This window comes from Scyliorhinus canicula, chromosome 2 (genome assembly GCF_902713615.1).
Source record: "Scyliorhinus canicula chromosome 2, sScyCan1.1, whole genome shotgun sequence".
NCBI classification, from domain to species: Eukaryota; Metazoa; Chordata; class Chondrichthyes; order Carcharhiniformes; family Scyliorhinidae; genus Scyliorhinus; species Scyliorhinus canicula.
In genome coordinates, this window is record NC_052147.1 from 53,191,729 (window position 1) to 53,209,954 (window position 18,226).

Genomic DNA, 18,226 nt, shown 5'->3' on the forward strand with positions numbered 1-18,226 from the left:
TTACTAATGTAACTCCACTATTTAAAAAGGGAGGTAGAGATAAAAAGGGAATTATAGACAAGTAAGCCTGATGTCGATAGTGGGGAAAATTTTAGAATCCATTATCAAAGATTTTATAGCAGAGCACTTAGAAAATAGTGGCAGGATCAGACAGAGTCAGAATGGATTTATGAATGGGAAACAATGCTGGACAAATCTACTGGAATTCTTCGAGGATGTAACTAGTAGAGTTGATGAGGGGGAGCCAGTCGATGTGGTATATTTGGACTTTCAGAAGGTTTTTGACAAAGCCCCGTATAAGAGATCTGCGTGTAAAATTAAAGCGCCTGAGATTAGAGGTAGTGTATTGAGATGGATAGAAAACTGGTTGGCATTCAAGAAACAAAGAACAGGAATGAACAAGTAATTTTCAAATTGGCAGGCAGTGACTGGTGGGGTACCGCGGGGATGTGCGCCAGGACCCCAGCTATTCACAATATATATTAATGATTTAGAAGAGGAAACAAAATGTTAATCTCCAAATTTGCAGATGACACCAAGTTGGGTGGGAGGGTGAGCTGTGAGGAGGATGCAGAGATCCTTCAGTGTGATTTGGACAAGTTGAGTGAGTGAGCAAATGAATGGCAGATGCAGTTTAATTTGGAGAAATGTGAGGTTATCCACTTTGGTAGCAAAAACGAGGAACATAGAACATAGAACAGTACAGCACAGAACAGGCCCTTCAGCCCTCGATGTTGTGCCGAGCAATGATCACCCTACTCAAACCCACATATCCACCCTATACCCGTAACCCAACAACCCCCCCTTAACCTTACTTTTTAGGACACTACGGGCAATTTAGCATGGCCAATTCACCTAACCCGCACATCTTTGGACTGTGGGAGGAAACCGGAGCACCCGGAGGAAACCCACGCACACACGGGGAGGACGTGCAGACTCCACACAGACAGTGACCCAGCCGGGAATCGAACCTGGGACCCTGGAGCTGTGAAGCATTTATGCTAACCACCATGCTACCATGCTGTTAGATTATTATCTGAATGGCCATAAATTAGGAGAGGGGAATATGCAACGAGACCGGGATGTCGTCATACACCAGTCACTGAAGGTAAGTATGCAGATCCAGCAGGTGGTAAAGAAGGCAATGGTAGGTTGGCCATCACAGTGAAAGGTTTCGCGTACAGGAGCAGAGATGTCTTGCTGCACTTATAGAGGGCTTTGGTGTGGCCACACCTGGAATATTGTCTGCAGTTCTGGTCTCCTTATCTGAGGAAGGAAGTTGTTGCTCTAAAAGGAGTGCAGCGAAGGCTTACCAGACTGATTCCTGGAATGGCAGGACTGACACACGAGGAGAGACTGAATCGCTTCAGATTATATTTGCTGGAGTTCAGAAGAATGAGGGGGGGGCGGGGGGGCTTATGGAAACATATACAATTCTAACAGGATTAGACAGGGTAGAAGCAGGAAGGATGTTTCCCTTAGTGGGTGTGTACAGAACCAGGGATCACAGTCTGAAAATGCTGGGTAGACCATTTAGGACAGAGATGAGGAGAAATTTCTTCACCCAGAGAGTTGACAGTTTGTAGAATTCTTTAGCACAGGAAGTAGTCGAGGCCAAAACATTGTGGGTGTGATTTAACTAAATAAGAACAGAGTCCCATAATGAGCACATTTAGCTGCGATTTTCCCAGGGCTTGCAGCGCTGACGAACATGACGCTATTAAATATCACTCAGGTTAGAAAGGGGGGGCTCAGTGGGGAACGCGTGGCCGAGACTGCACATAGCCCCGTTTTCTGCAGAGGAGCTCACTCGCCAGAACTCCTCAGTTCAGTGAGAGACCGGCCGCCATTTTAAAATGGAATACCGATCTCTGTAGCCCCGACTCGACTCCCGACCCACATCCCCCACCTTCACCCAATATCTACGCAGGGCACCCCATCCCAATTGCTGCCACGTGGAAAATGCTAGCTTGGTACCATGGCAGTGCCAACCTGGTACCCTGGAAGTGCCGCTGCCAGCGCCACCTGGGCACCTTGGCAGTGCCATGCTGGCACCTAGGGTGCCATACTGGCAGTGCTAGGGTGTCCAGGTGGCACCAGCAGTACCAGGTACCACCCTGCCCATTCCGTCTGGTCCTCGTTTGTGGAAACCAATACTGAACGACAGTCGTCCATGGTCTTCGAGGCGAAGGGGATAGATCACAACGCCTCGGGAAACTGCATGTTACAGTGAGACTAGCTGTCTCGCACTAACATGCAGATTTACCAAAAGGTGATCCCGCCCACAATGGGCAAGATTTACATCGCAACATCTCGCGAGATCGTGTTAGATCTCACCAGGCATTGTGAGCCTGGTAAATGCTGGCAGCGGGGACACCTGGCTTCTATCGGTCACATTGCGCCGCATCGCCGTTTCATGGGCGCAGTGTGGCTGTTCGATCGCACCCTGTATGTTTTCTGGAAGCAGTTAGATATAGCACTTGGAGCAAAGGGAATCAAAGAATATGGGGAAAAGCGGGATTAGCCTATTGAGTTGGATGATCAGCCATGATCACAATGAATGGTGGAGGGGCTGGAAGGGCCTATTGACCGCCTCCTGCTCCTATTTTCTTTGCTCAGCATCCCACCTCTTTCTCTCTCACTGCAATATTACTCATCACTATATCATCAATACGATGAACTTTACTCTTACTCCTAAATTCCAGAAACACCATCCTGGAATGTGGCGACTAGGGGCTTTTCACAGTAACGTCATTTGAAGCCTACTTGTGACAATACGGCATTTTCATTACATGTTTTCCATCTTTGTATTTTTGTTAAATAACTCGCCTGCTCTAGGGCAGCACAGTGGCACAGTGGTTAGCGTTGCTGCCTCACGGCGCTGAGGTTCCAGGTTTGATCCTGGCTCTGGATCACTGTCCGTTTGGAGTTTGCACATTCACTCAGTGTCTGCGTGGGTTTCGCCCCTACAACCCAAAAGATGTGCAGGGTAGGTGGATTGGCCATGCTAAATTGTCCCTTAATTGGAACAAATGAATTGGGTACTCTAAATGTTTTTTTTTAAAACTCTCCTTGGGCAGCACGGTGGCACAGTGGTTAGCATTGTTGCCTCATGGCGCCGAGGTCCCAGGTTCAATCCCGGCTCTGGGTCACTGTCTGTGTGGAGTTTACACATTCTCTCCGTGCTTGCGTGGGTTTCGCCCCCACAACCCAAAGATGTACAGGCTAGGTGGATTGGCCACGCAAAGTTTTCCCTTAATTAGACAAAAATTAATCGGGCACAATAAAATTAACCTATTGTGGTACGGCCCCACGCCATCGGGAAACCCCCAGGCTGTCAGCAAAACGGAGAAACCCGACGGCGGAGAGTTCAGCCCAATGTATCTAAACCTTCAAATACGTTATCGATTTTTAAAAAATCAGTACCTAATATTGCTTGTAGAAGTGAAAGAGCTCCTCTGGGATTTTTATGGCATTGGTTGACTTGGACTCTTTCACTATTCGTCTAATGCAATTGGCCTCACACTGAGCCCCAACTCCCAAAGATTATGCTGTCTAGGCTCAATTTCACTGTAAATTGTGCAGTCTTAGTTCTTGGAGAAACTTTCTCCACAGGGATATTTTTCAGCTATTTTTGCCAATTGTAGACATTTCACATACTACTGTCTGTGTGGAGGTCTTAGTGGCCAACAGGATGTGAATTTTCAGCCAATGTCTGCATCCGAGACTACAAAGGTTCTTGGATAGTGGAACAGATTAAAAATTAATACTGGATAATCCTGGATCTGATCTAGTTTGACCACTTTTACACCTGCTCTGGAAGCATTGTGCAATTTACATAAATTATACTAAAGTGTGATGAATTATAAAGTTCCCAAGACTCAATTGAGATTTAAAATCATTGATGTATGTACCCATGTGTGTACACACACGTGGATGCAGTAGCCTGCACAACTTAAGTCAGAACATGCAGTAAAGATGCAACGACTCAAACCTACACTGGAATAGAATTGGCTCCTATCGAGAAAAGGGCTCTTTCTGATAGGAAAAACTGAGTGAAGGCAGACGGTATTATCAAAATGGCATAGGAAAACAAAATTACAAGGACCAAAACATTTCAATTGCTGAACTTCCAAGTGTTAACCGGTGTTAATTATTGTTGAAAGTATTTCACTACAATTAATCTAGACACCGACTTTAGCAGTAATGAAACATGGTGATTTCATTAAGCCAGTATGTACATATGTGGGTCTTTTCCAGTGATTTAACAAAATCCATACAAAAATGTTAAATTTCCCCTAAAGCCTCTAATTATTTCAAAAGTTAGCTGTCACTTTCTATTTTAATCATGCCTTTTGACTAGGAACGTCACCCCCGCTCAGTTTCCATAGCCAGAACAAAAACAGCTTACCTGAAAGTAAAAGGCTACAGGTGACCTTGACATCAAGTTGTTGAAGTGCTCATGAAACTGTGGTGAAAGAATGTCTTGTGCACACACTTCATATGGGTCAAATACTTGTTCCTGTACACAAGAAAACATTTTAAACTTTTTGATTTTGCTTAAAAGACTATTTATTATAAGCTTGGCATAATAAAAATACACCTTACTGCAAATAATATTCTGCTGTAACGTTGGTATTTTAAAATTACAACTCAAATTCAAAGGTTACAATGGACACATTTACTTTGAAATTCTCTCAGCAATTTTAGTAACCTCAGTTGTGCCATGGAGAAGTGTAAAACATGGGTTTAAAGATTTCATAAGAGTGAAAAAACAAATAGGAAGAAGTTTCTATTTTATAGCAAAACTGTAACTGTTTTTCACATGCACATTTACGATTTTGCTATTCTACTCCAAAGCAAGTAACAGGGATTGTTGCTATGGTCCCACTTTACTGATATAAATTTTGATTCAAGAGATAGATTTACCTGCTTATATTTTTCATTGGGCTACGATGTATGTCAGTCTTTAGTTGAATGAAAGGCAAAACAAATAGTAACAGAAATGCACAGGACTGCAGTCCAATGAGCCAATTCCAAGATAGAGAGAGAAAAAAATCGTATGATAGTTGAGAATTAAGGAAAAATTAAGGTCGGTGCCCTCTTAAGTTGCCCAAGATTTTCCAGCTACAGAGTCCCTGGCTAGTTAATTGTTGGGTGTGTGAAGTAGTTAAATTTAAACTGTCTAATTGCCATCCTCATTCTAAGCTTGCCCATTTGTACCTGTGGTACCAGAGTTTGTAATTATAATCACAAATTTTCTCAAAGTTCTAAACACTTTACGATTTTAAATCGTAACATTTTCCCAGCCTTTCAAAGCTATTCTAGACCCAGCTTCATTGCTCTCTTTTCAGATGCCGAAACCCAAGCACTAACAAATTTGTCCTCTTCTGTACTATGTTTATGGGAAGGATGTTCGTACTTTAACATAGTGATCAGACAGTAAACAATACTCCAGGTAGAGCTCAGTGTCTGTTTTAGGAAATACAAAGGATAATTTGCATTTTCATTTTGCTAGAACAATGTACAATACAGAGTGACATGATAGAAATGATTAAAATTATAAAAGAACAGGACAGGATAGCTAGGAGCTATTGCCAGTCTAGGCATCAAGAACAAAAGGTACACAGGTGCAAGATTTAATGCAAGAGATTTAGAACAAGGGTGGGAATAACTTAGTCAAGCAGAAGGTTGTGAAGCCATCAAATTTATTTTCAGAAAGGTAGAAACTGTGTCAATGTTCAATGGATAGATAGATTAAAGGGTCGAAGGAACACAGGTACAGGATACGTAAATATGATTAGATTTATTTGCTTGCATAGAGGTTAAATAGCAACATGGTCAGGTTGAGTTGTACGGCTTATATTTGCGTTGTAACTTCTGTGTACTTCAATGAAAACTTACTATTGCTAGCCAAAGATTTATGTTCCATCCCTCTGGCTATATACAGGTTGAGTTGGATATCCGAAATGCTTGGGGCTGAGTGTGTATCGGATTTAAGAATTTTTCGGATTTCGGAATGTAATGTGTATCTGCGGCGAGTTGGGAACTGCGTATGCGCGGCGTGCATTGGGAACTGCACATCACCCAGGGACTTGTGACATCACGCGCGCTTGAAAAGTACAAATTTCAAAATTTCAGATCAGGGATGCTCAACTTGCACTGTAAAATTGTTTACCTTCTTTACTGCTTTGCACAATTTGTGATCACTTCAAGCAGCTGTCCACGGGCACACTGGCACCAAAAAGTCCAGTCGCATGTGATGCACTGTCATTTACACCAGTGTTTTTCAAATTTTTTCCCCCCAGGACCCACTTTTACAAACCGGCTGACCTTCAGGACCCACATCGGCCGACCTTCGCAACACACCATTTTCTCTCACCTTTAATACGACAGGTGAGCCTACTTGGTCTTCACGATCTCACTCCAATCAGGTTCACAGAGAAGAGGGCTATGTGCGTATCAGGTGCAGAGATTAGCATGTTTCTTTGTGCTGTCTTCATCTTTGTGAGGACAGAAAATCCAACCTCGCACTTGTAAATTGTGAATGGCAAAAGCAAACAAATACTTGTTTTACTCAGCACTGAATACTCCAGAGGCACTACTCCTGAATGCTGAGAGCCTCTTTGGCTTGTGTCATGTTTTTTATGGGCTGGCACAGAAGTTCAGTCTCTTCATTTGGAGTCAGCTGTAAGTTAATAGTCGACTCTGGGGTCTCAGATGCAAAAGAATTTTTCACCCACCGCTTCGCTCTCAAAATCTGAAACAACTTCTCGGGAAAGTAGCGACAATAACTTGATCAGTGCACTCCGATGCGACTGAATAAGGCTTGCTAGTTTGATGACAGTTCCACTACTAGCACTCTTTGCTTTGATGTGTCGTACCAGTGCGGGGAACATGTTGTAGTTTTGGCTTTGCACTTGCACTTGCCAAACTTTCAATCACTTTTGGAAAGCATCTATTTCTTCACAGTGCTGAAAGCAATCATCATCCTCCCCTTGCAATTGAAGCTCAATTCATTTAGAATTGAAAAGATGTCAGCAAGGTAAGACATAGATAGCATTCACGTTTCATCGTCAAAGTATCAGCCAGAGGGGACGATTTCCCAAGGAGGAAAGCGTACCTCAGTTCGTAAACTCTGACAAACACCTGACCACTTCACAACCAACATACTTCTGTGAGGAACAATGAATGTGTGTGCTTGGCCCCCCACAGAGCCTCAAAAAGCCTGGTACTGAGTGCGCTGCTTTAATGAAATTCGTAACTTTCGCAATTCGTTTCAACACCACTTCAAGATCGGGTGGAATTCTTTTCAATGCCAATGCCTCACAGTGAATAAAAGAATGAGTCAAAACAATGTCCTGGCCAGCTGCCTCCTTAATCTTTATTACAACTCCATTGGAGTTTAGAAGGTTAAGGGGAGATCTAATAGAAACTTACAAGATAATACATGGCTTAGAAAGGGTGGACGCAAAGAAACTGTTTCCGTTAGGCGAGGAGACGAGGACCCGTGGGCACAGCCTTAGAATTAGAGGGGGTAAATTCAGAACAGAAATGCGGAGACATTTGTTCAGCCAGAGAGTGGTGGGCCTGTGGAATTCATTGCCGCGGAGTGCAGTGGAGGCCGGGACGCTAAATGGCTTCAAGGCAGAGATAGATAAATTCTTGATGTCGCGAGGAATTAAGGGCTACGGGGAGAATGCTGGTAGGTGGAGTTGAAATGCCCATCAGCCATGATTGAATGGCGGAGTGGACTCGATGGGCCGAATGGCCTTACTTCCACTCCTATGTCTTATGGTCTTATTGTTTTTCCCAGTCATGTTGGCAGACCCATCGCTTATGATACCTCTGCAATGAACCCAATCAAGCCCGCAATTTCCAACCACGTATCTATTCAATGCTTTATAAATCTCTGCATCAGTCATGTAGGTTGGTAATGTCAGACAGCATAGCAAATGCTCAACAAATTAATTGTACCAAACACATCTAACATTAACTAGCAATCTGAAACATCTATACTTTCATCAAATTCTATGGAGAAATAAGCTGGGCTTCTAAATTCTCAACAATAGCACAAATTCAGCGAGCCATTGTGTTCTCACTGAGAGGGATGTATTTCAGCCTTCCAGCTAACCTCTCATCTAGGACTGTATAACCTATGTCTATTGCTGCAGGGATAATTAATCTCTCTGCTAGTGTGGGGCACTTTCTCTTTAGCTACATGGTAAGCTACCATAAAAGAGGCTAATTGTGCTTTATCATTCAATACATTTTTGCTAAAGACTTCAGCTGACTATTTAAGTTCTCGTTACAGCCTTTGAAAAAAAAATCAAAGAGGTTGGTCCTCAAACCTGCCATGCTTAGTCTTCAAGTGCCTTTGAAGTTTTGAGGGTTTTGAACTTTGATTTACCAGTACTTCCCTGCATATAACACAAATGTGTTTTGCATGCTGATTTGCATTGGCACAATTAATAAAGTCAGGCCTCAAGAAATCATCATTATACTGCTTTGTTCATGATTTCAGCTTCTTCTTAATGTGTTGTTCACCAGAGGCCCTGGAGCTCACACCAGCACTGCTTTGTTCTGCTGCAGACTCTCCTGTGCAGCTCTTTCCAGCAGATTTAGTTGTGAGATCCTGGCCTGTTTGTAACTCTGGTCCTCTCTTCCTTATTATGAAATGATCCATTTTAAATTCTTCGGTCCTGCTGCTTGCTTGCTGGCAGTTACAAAATGGAGGAATCTCTCTTTAGTGATTTCACGCCCTGAGCTGTGATGTCAATGTATGGGGCTCGTGACCTACTCTCTGCCACCGCTTTTGGCAGGAAGACTCCATCGATTTTTAAAATTCTGCTCCTGGGACAGTGTGCTGACATCTGGAGGAGGCAGTCTGCCCGGCTGGACTCCGGGCAAGCATAATGCTACATCCAGCTGAAGGGGGCATGATTGGGCTGGACAGCTGGCATTCTTGAAAGCTGGTCTCGGCCGGCATTTTTAAAAGCCGGTCACAGCCATTGGGTACTTCTTCCAGCGATCGGGAATGGCACGAGTTCGAAAAATGACTGATTTGCACGTCAACCATTTGAAACACCCTTTCTTAATCTCAGGACGTTGCATTTAACCCTTTGCCATTCCTTAGATCACTTTGTCTTTTTATATCCGGCAGGCAATGGAAATGTTCACCACAAACATCAAAATAAAAATTAATGATGCAAACCCACACGGCCTTCTGTACAATAGCGCAAAAGATTACCCATCGAACAGATTTCTGCAGAAATTGTCGGCAATTTCCCATTGTGCAATGATAACAATACCTTATTTATGTAAGATTAAGCAAAAGATATATTAATAGTCTTTTGGCCATTGAGAACTTGAGTATTGCTGAAAAAAAGAGACAATCTATCAAAGGTTTACATTGCACACACATCAGATCAGCAATGCAACAGCAAAGGGAATGACAATTTCTACTGCATGAGAAGAGACCACTGACTGGGTGGCAAAAATAGACTCTGATTGGTAGAGGCATTGCCACAGAGAATGCAGCAGAGAACAGTTAACTGCCAAGCTACGGGTTCAAATTCAAACTAGGTAGGTTGACCATGATTGGTCAAAATGTTGCCATGGGGAATGAACGAGGGAATGGCACTATCCCAAGCTTTTGGTTAGTTTTGAAAAAATGTAATGCATGGACATGCTCCATTTGTCTGTAAAAAGGGTTGTGTGAGAGAATATATTTGGCTTCTAGCATATGCAAGTGAGCTATACTGCAAGCCTGACTGATAATCTTAAATTGGTTTTCAATGTGATTTGGCTGTTCACAACAGACAAAATACTGACGGAACAAAACCAGCTTACAAATCTCAAAAATTAGAACTGCTTTAACTTTAAAAAAAGTTTCTGTTCTGGGCAGGAATGCAGGGGCCATTCCCGACACTTGTAGTGCCGCTCCTCAATGGAGGAAGAAATTGGGGTACCATCGGACCCCCCCCCCCCCCCCCCCCCCCCCCCCCCCCCCCAATCCCCATAATGCCCCAACTCACCTGTTAGAGGGTTCTCGAGCCAACTGCATCCCACAACATACCGACAGGGCACCCCTGGCCCCAATCCCCACCAGTGTATCTATGTCGGGGATTTCCGCTATGGTCTTCTTTATAAAATCTATGTTGTCCTAGTTGGGCGTGTACACGTTTACCAGGATTACCGGTGCCCCATCTCGGACACCGCTGACCATGACACCCCCCCCGGCCCGTAACCACCTTTGTCGCCGTAAACACCGTTCTCTTACTTAACAAAATAGATACCCCCCCAGTCCTCATCCCGTAGCAGGAATGGTAGGCCTGTCCCAATCAGAGCTTCCTTACCCGCAGTCGGTCTTTCTCCCTCAAGTGCGTCTCTTGGAGGAAAACTATGTCGGCTTTCAAACTTCTCAGATAGATGAAGACTCTGGATCTTTTCACTGGGCCATTAAGTCCCTTACCATCCAGGTGATAATCCTGGTGCAGATTTTCTGTCTCCCCCCCCCCCCCCCCCCCCCCCCCCTTCCTGCAGAATCAACCATACTTACCTGGTGGATGCACCCTGCACTCTGGGGTTTCCCTTTGTTAGGGGGCCATCCAAAATGGCCACGGTCATCTTTCGCACCATGAGGCCAGGTCCTTGTGCTCCGGGGTTTCCCTTTGTCCAGGGGGCACTCAACATGGCCGCCGTTGTGTGTACAGCATTTGGATGAGTCCCTTTGTTTATGGACCCTCCAAAGTGGCTGCTTACGGCTTTTCCCGCTAGTGTGGTGGCCCCCAATCCCGGGGCTGATCTTAACCGTTCCCTGTGCCCAATCGATTGCTGTCCCCATAGTCTCCTCTTCCCCTTTCCTTCGCTCCGCTGCCCTCACCCCTTCCCCCCCCCCACTGTGAGCTGGTACTCTTGCTCAAAGCCAGGCAGTACTTTCCCTGCGCAAGAATTGTTCATGTCCATTACTTTTCTTTCCACTTTCTCTCTCTGCAGCTTCCTCATCGCTGTCTTGTCTGCTTTTTGTCCAGGCCATTCGTCCGCACAAACTCGTCTACCTCTGCTGGGGTGTTAAAATAATGTTCCTTGTTTTGGAATGTCACCCAAAGCCTGGCTGGAAGTAGCATCCCAGATTTTATTCCGTTTTTGTACAGGGCGATTTCGCCTGCTTGAACTCGGCCCTGCACTTCGCCTGGTCTGCTCCAATGTCTTGGTACACCCGTATTCTGTGTCCTTCCCAGCTGCCTGCCTTTGTCTGCCAAGTCCAATGCAGGATTCCGTCCTGATGCTGGTTCCCGTGTTTGGCGATTATCGCTCCCCGGCCTTGGGCTTCAGTCGGAGTAACCTGTGTGCCCTGTTGATCTCCGGCAGCTTGGGAAGCTGTCCCTTCCGACCAAGTGGCCCAGCATCTGGGCCACATAGTCTGTCGGGTCCCTGCCCTCGATCCCCTCTGACAGGCCCACAATTTGGATGTTTTGGCGCCGAGACCAGTTCTCCTGAGCCTCGACTTTCCCCTTCCCCTGGGTCGCCACCAACCTTTTTATTTCGGCCCCCAGAGCCACATTCCTGTGGCTCTGGGCAGTCAACGCCTTTTCAAGTTCCTGGATCGTCCTCCATGAGCTTCCAGTTTCTTCCCATTCCATCGATCACCCTCTGCATGCCGATCAGCGCCTCCGTCACCTCTACCTGGATCTCCAATTTGATTGCCTCCCTCATCGCAGTCAATTCCTTAGTCAGGAATAGCTTCCATTCATCCAGGTTTTCGGGTCTCCCTCGCTTCGGGCTGGCCAGGGACCTCTCGCCTCTTGGGGTCCGCTGACTCAATTGCTCGGTGTTCCTGTCCTTTTTCCCCTGATTCTACCTTCTCTGCGGCCTCTTGAGCTCCCACTTGCTGGCACATTGTACCTTTCCTCTTCCTTTCCATTTACAGGTAGAATCAGTAAGGATAAACAACCACACCTCCTTCACGCTAGTCCTCAATACCGGGGCTCTGCAAGGCTGCGTACTTAACCCCCGAATATACTCCCTATACACACATGATGTGCAGCAAAATTTGGCTCCAACTCCATCTACAAGTTTGCTGATGACATGACCGTAGTGTGTTGGATCTCGAACAATGATGAGTCAAAGTACAGGAGAGAGATTAGAGAATCTAGTGGAGTGCTGTAACGACAACAATCTCTCCCTCAATGTCAGTAAAACTACAGAGCTGATCATTGACTTCAGGAAGCAAAGTATTATACACACCCCTGTCTGCATCAATGGGCGAAAGTGGAGATGGTTGACAGCTTCAAATTCCTAGGTATGCACATCACCAATATTCTGTCCTGGTCCACCCACATCAACGCTATGACCAAGAAAGCACAACAGCGCCTATACTTCCTCAGGAAACCAAGGGAATTTGGCATGTCCACATTGACTCTTACCAACTTTTACAGATGCACCATAGGAAGCATCCTATCGGATTGCATCACAGCCTGGTATGGCAACTGCTCGGCCCAAAACCGTAAGAAACTACAGAGAATCGTGAACACTGCTCAGTCCATCATGCGAACCCGCCTCCCTTCCATTGACTCTGTCTACATCTCCCACTGCCTGGAAAGCAGACAGCATAATCAAAGACCCCTCCCACCCGGGTTATTCACTCTTCCAATATCTTCCATCGGACAGAAGATACAAAAGTCTGAGAACAGGTTTCTCAGCTGTTGAAAAACAGCTTCTTCCCCGCTGTTACTAGACACCTGAATGACTCTCTTATGGCCTGATCTGATCTCTTCACTACTGAGGCAGTGGCGTAGTGGTATTGTCACTGAACTAGTAATCCAGAGACCCATGATAATGATCTGGGGACCTGGGTTCGAATTCCACCATGGCAGGTGATGAAATTTAAATTCAATAAAATATCTGACCACGAAGCCATTGTCGATTGTTGTAAAAACTCATCTGGTCCACTAATATCCTTGAGGGAAGGAAATCTGCCATCCTTACCTGGTCTGGCCCACATGTGACTCCAGACCCACTCACAGCAATGTGGTTGACTCTTAACTGCCCCCTCAAGGGAAATTAGGGATGGGCAATAAATGCTAGCACAGCCTGCGACACCCACGTCACATGAACGAATATTTTAAAAAGTAGCACTGGATTCCGTATGCTTCACCCGTGCTCGTGTCTATGTATTTACATTGTGTATTTATGTATGTCCTACGTTTTTTTATCATGTATGAAGTGATCTGCCTGGACTATATGCAGAACAATACTTTTCACTGCACCTTGGTACACGTGACAATAAAACAAATCCAATCCAAAATCCAATGACTCTGGATGTTCGAGCTAAATTCATCCAAAAGTGTCAGTTTTACTGTCTTCTGGAGGAGAGCCACCTGATGTGCAACTTCTTAGCACAGCCCCGTCACCAGAATTGTTCCCAATAAAAACTTTTTAAAAAAAAGAAAGCATGCCCCTACCCAATGACGAGGATGACAATGAATGGGCTATTTCCTTTGTAAATTTACTTCCTACCCCCACGAAGCCTGTGAGAAGTTGGTCCTGCCATCAGTAAAATTCTTTGGTGGTAAGAATGTGTCCTGAAGCCCATTCAGCCCAGCTCTCTGCAATTTTACCTGCTTGCCCCGCACTACCATCACACTTCCTGAGGCCAATAACATTTTCCAAGTTTCAGTTGTGTTAGGATCCCTAACAAGAACCCAACTATTTTCAATTTGTAAAATTGTGAGGAAATGTTACTGCACCACAGGACAATTACACTAACCAATAGATATATTTTATGTTAAAACAAACTTAAATTTAACCACAGAATAAACCACATTAGCAACAAAGAAATAGCTTTACAGTGAACAGTTACACCTGTCCTTAAGTAAAAGAAGAAACCTTAACTTACTTCATAAACTGCCACTATTTTTCAATTAAGCAAACCAATATATATTCAATACCACTCATGAATAAAGTTAACAACCAGGGTTTTACTTACTTCTACTTTTTTTACTTACTTTACTACTCTTGTGTAGAATCTTTGGAGAGAGAAGCTTGTAGCACCAAACTGAAACACCTCTGTTCAGAGTTCCAGGACCCACTCCGCAGACAGTGGGCCCCGTTCCTCCCATTAACTACATTGCCTGTACCCGAAGCATACAGCATTCTTTTATCTTTTCTTACATGATGTCCATTGATTGTTTAGCCAGGACCAAACACAATACCCATAAAAATTATCTACACCTCAGGAGTCCTTCAAACCAAAACAATGTTCCATAAGCTAGGTACCTGTAAACAAGTAAATGGTTCTCAACATCTATTAGCAGAACACTTGACCTGCAAATCAATGATTATCTCACTTTTACGACAGCTTAATCACCGCTCTAGCAGTCATACTGTTTGTATGCGTCTTTTTTTTCTCATTTTTTTAAATTAAGGAGCAATTTAGCGGGGTCAATCCACCTACCCTGCACATCTTTGGATTGTGAGGATGAGGTCCACGCAGACACGAGTAAATGTGCAAACTCCACACAGATAGCGACCCGGGGCCGAACTAATCCTCGGCGCCATGAGGCAGCACTGCTAATTACTGCGCCCCTTCTGCATGCATCTTAACCCAGATTTTAATTACATTACTGCAAAAAATATTAAAATATAAAGTGTGAAAATTTCTTACATTCATCACAGTTGGATGATGACAAACTAGCAATTTGGAGTTCAACCTCCAAAGCTAAATTACATTCTACTGAAATAAACTTCAACTACAAAGTGAACATGAAGTAAGGCAAAGTTTAATCTTTACGTGCTAGCAAGGCTAATACAAAAAGAAAAGATCAAGGTCTTCACCTAAAATTTGTGAAAGAAACTTAAAAGAAAACTTTCACAAACCAGTTCTGGCCTCATTATTTCAAGACATATTTCCTCAATGCTGAATTGCTAATTAGCCCCAAACTCCATCCCTTAGTGGCTCACACCAATAAAACAACTTGTTTTTCTTTTTAATTAGTAGGGGTATAATAATCATTTTGTTTGCCAGAGTCTTAGCAATGAAAGGACTGGTCAATGACACCTAATGCAAATGAGCTTTTACAGCACATAAATGTTAGGAAATTCAATGCGCAGCATTTAAATCATATTTCTAAAACACATGCAACATATAAAATGTGTTCAAAAGCTACCAATGCTCGACAAAACTTTCTATGTTGCAAGGCAACATAACTTTAATTAATTTGTGTAATAATTCACAACATATCAAGTACTGTATTCTGTTAGCAGTCTGCGTCCTCAGAAAGTGAATATTAAATTTTTGAAATATTCAAATGTGGATCTCCATTCAATGTGGATGAGAAGGATACTTAACGTCATCAGTGTGCGAAGCAAAAGAAAAATAATGGGGAAGCAGGATGAGTCTACTGCCCCTTCATAATCCTACATCTGTATAAAGTGGCATCACCATATTTTTTCCTAGAGCCATCTTGAGGAACAATGAAGAATGGAAATTTTAAATCCGAGTAATATTCCATTCATGAGAAAGAAATCAAAACAACAGAATTGTTGTCAATGAAGAAAGTCATTTTAAAATGTATTTGGTATAAGAAAATAATGTAACATATAATCATTCAAAATCCAGAATGAGTGACAAGTGGTGTATATATAGATTTGCTTTGGGGCAAGTGTACAACAATGTTTGAGCAGAGAGAACAAGTGCTTATATTTAAGCTAAATAATCATTTCTTCAAAGTACTGTAGAGAAAAACTGTTGGATGATAAAGATGTTATAGTCAAACATCTCACCGTGTGCCAAAACACAAATGATTATTGCACTGTACCTCCGCCAGATCTTCAAAGCAGCTGCCAACAAATGGATGAGGGCTGCTTTCATCTGTCATTTCAACAGTATCCTCCATCAATCCAAGTATCTTCACAGTCAGTTCATGAATATCCAAGATGTTACTGAAGATTATTTCAATGTCCTATCAGAAAACAGAGATGCATACACTTAACAGTGCTTGGAAATTTAGCCTGTAGATGTAATAAACTTCTAAACAAAAGTATCACAAGTCACTGAAAAGGATATATTGACACACAGCAGCTGCTTCCAATACACAGATCATAAATTTCACATCTGGAAAATCAAAGTGTTTATTTTGGCATCCATAAGCAAGGTGAGCTGGGGATATGTCAACGGTTAAAATTTTCAAAATCTCAAACCTGCCCCAACCACCAACTTCCAGATTGAATGCAATGGGACAAGAACAGGCAGCCAATCCACTCCAAGCAGGGGTTTGACAACATATTTGAACAATTTGCGGAGTTTATATATTCTCTCCGTGTGTGTGTGTGTGGGTTTCATCCAGGTGCTCCGGTTTCCTCACACAGTCCAAAGATGTACAAGTTAGGTGGATTTGCCATGCTAAATTGCCCCTTAGTGTCCAAAACATTAGGTGGTGTTACTGGGTTCCGGGAATAGGGTGGGGGCTTGGGCCTGGGTAGGGCTCTCTTTCAGAGGGTCGGTGCAGACCATGATGGGCAGAATGGCCTCCTTCTGGGTGGCACAGTGGTTAGCACTGCTGCCTCACATCTCCGGGTTCCCGGGTTCAATTCCAGGCTCGGGTGACTGTGGAGTTTGCACTTTCCCCTCGTGTCTGCGTAGATTTCCTCAGGGTGCTCCGGTTTTCTCCCACAGTCCAAAGATGTGCAGGTTAGGTGGATTGGCAATGCTAAATTGCTCCGCAGTGTCCAAAATATTAGGTGGGGTTACTGGGTTACAGGGATAGGGTGGAGGCATGGGCTGAAGTAGGGTGCCATTTCCAAGGGATGGTGCAGGCTCGGTGGTCCAATGGCCTCCTTCTGCACTGTAAATTCTATGACTCTAATTTAATGATGCTGGCTTCCTCCAATTTAATAATAATCTTTATTTAACCCCTTTCCCAATTTTTACTGTGATCTGGAGATGCCGGTGTTAGACTGGGGTGAGCATAGTAAGAAGTCTTACAACACCAGGTTAAAGTCCCACAGGTTTGTTTCAATCACTAGCTTTCAGAGCACTGCTCCTTAATTCACCCGACTGGAAACCAATGTTATCAATCGGGCTGACTTCTGGTAGTAGACCTGGTAAATACAAACCCACAGTTTGCAGGAAACCACAGACTTGCAAGTTTCCTATCGAAAACAAATTGGCTTCAATTTTCCCAATAATTAATTGGAGAACATTTCTGCTCCAAAAAACAATGAGGGGGAGCCAGAATTTCCCATCTAAAATTCTCAAGCCTTCTTTTCAAAAGCCTCCTTAGTTTTGCCCCTTGTTTTTTCTGCAGTCTCCTTCAGCCCCACAACACTCCCAAGATATGCAAACTTCTCTAATTCTGGCCTCTTTGGTTTCCCCTTCACAATCCCCATTCCGAGCCACCCATTCCATCCCTCTCTTTGGCAACTGCCTACGGTTGAGGCAGTCTGTTTCTAACCTTGTTATCATATTTGAACCCAAGATAAGCTTCTAACCACATATTCACGCCACCACCAAAACCACCTGTCACACTGCCCATCTCTGGCCCTGCCTCAGTTCATTTGCTTGCTGCTGAAACCCTCATCCAGGCCTTTTGTAACCTCTAGACTTGACTATTCCAACATTAACTGGCTGGATTACCACATTGTACCTTCTGTAAACTTGAGGCCATTCAAAACATTGCTTCCTGTGTACTTATTCACAACATCCTGTTGACCCATCACCCTGTTCTCCCTGATCTATATTTTCTCCTAGGCCAGCAATTCCTCCATTTTAAAGTTCTCAACCTTCTTTTCAAATCACTCCATGGGCTTTACCCTCCCCATTTCCATAATCACGACCCACAATTCTCAGATATTGGTGATCCTCTGGGTGGGATTCTCCGAGCCCCGCGCCGGGCCGGAGAATCCCCACAACCGCCCCACGACGCCGGCGCGCGATTCTCCGAGGTGCGGAGAATCGGCGCCATTTGTGCCAGCGCGTTTAGCGACTTGGGACATTTTATTACATTAAAGCTCTGCATAAATATATATTGTTGTCTATGTTGTAATCAACCCCTGTTAATATCATAGAGTTTACAGTGCAGAAGGAGGCCATTCAGCCCATCGAGTCTGCACCGGCTCTTGGAAAGAGCACCCTACCCAAGGTCAACACCTCCATCCTATCCCCAGAACCCAGTAACCCCACCCAACACTAAGGGCAATTTTGGACACTAAGGGCAATTTATCA

At 44.0% G+C, this 18,226-nt stretch overlaps 1 protein-coding gene across 2 annotated transcripts in view; it reads right to left on the reverse strand.

Annotated features, from left to right (window-relative positions):
• Nucleotides 1–18,226, reverse strand: part of sos2 (son of sevenless homolog 2 (Drosophila)) — a 148,993-nt gene that overhangs the window by 63,083 nt on the left and 67,684 nt on the right. For both annotated transcript variants that reach the window (XM_038778276.1, XM_038778275.1), the window contains exons 6-7: nucleotides 15,822–15,965; nucleotides 4,412–4,522 (exon numbers count right to left, since the gene is read on the reverse strand). In XM_038778276.1, the coding sequence (XP_038634204.1) occupies nucleotides 4,412–4,522; nucleotides 15,822–15,965 (255 nt within the window). The remainder of the gene's footprint in view (nucleotides 1–4,411; nucleotides 4,523–15,821; nucleotides 15,966–18,226) is intronic.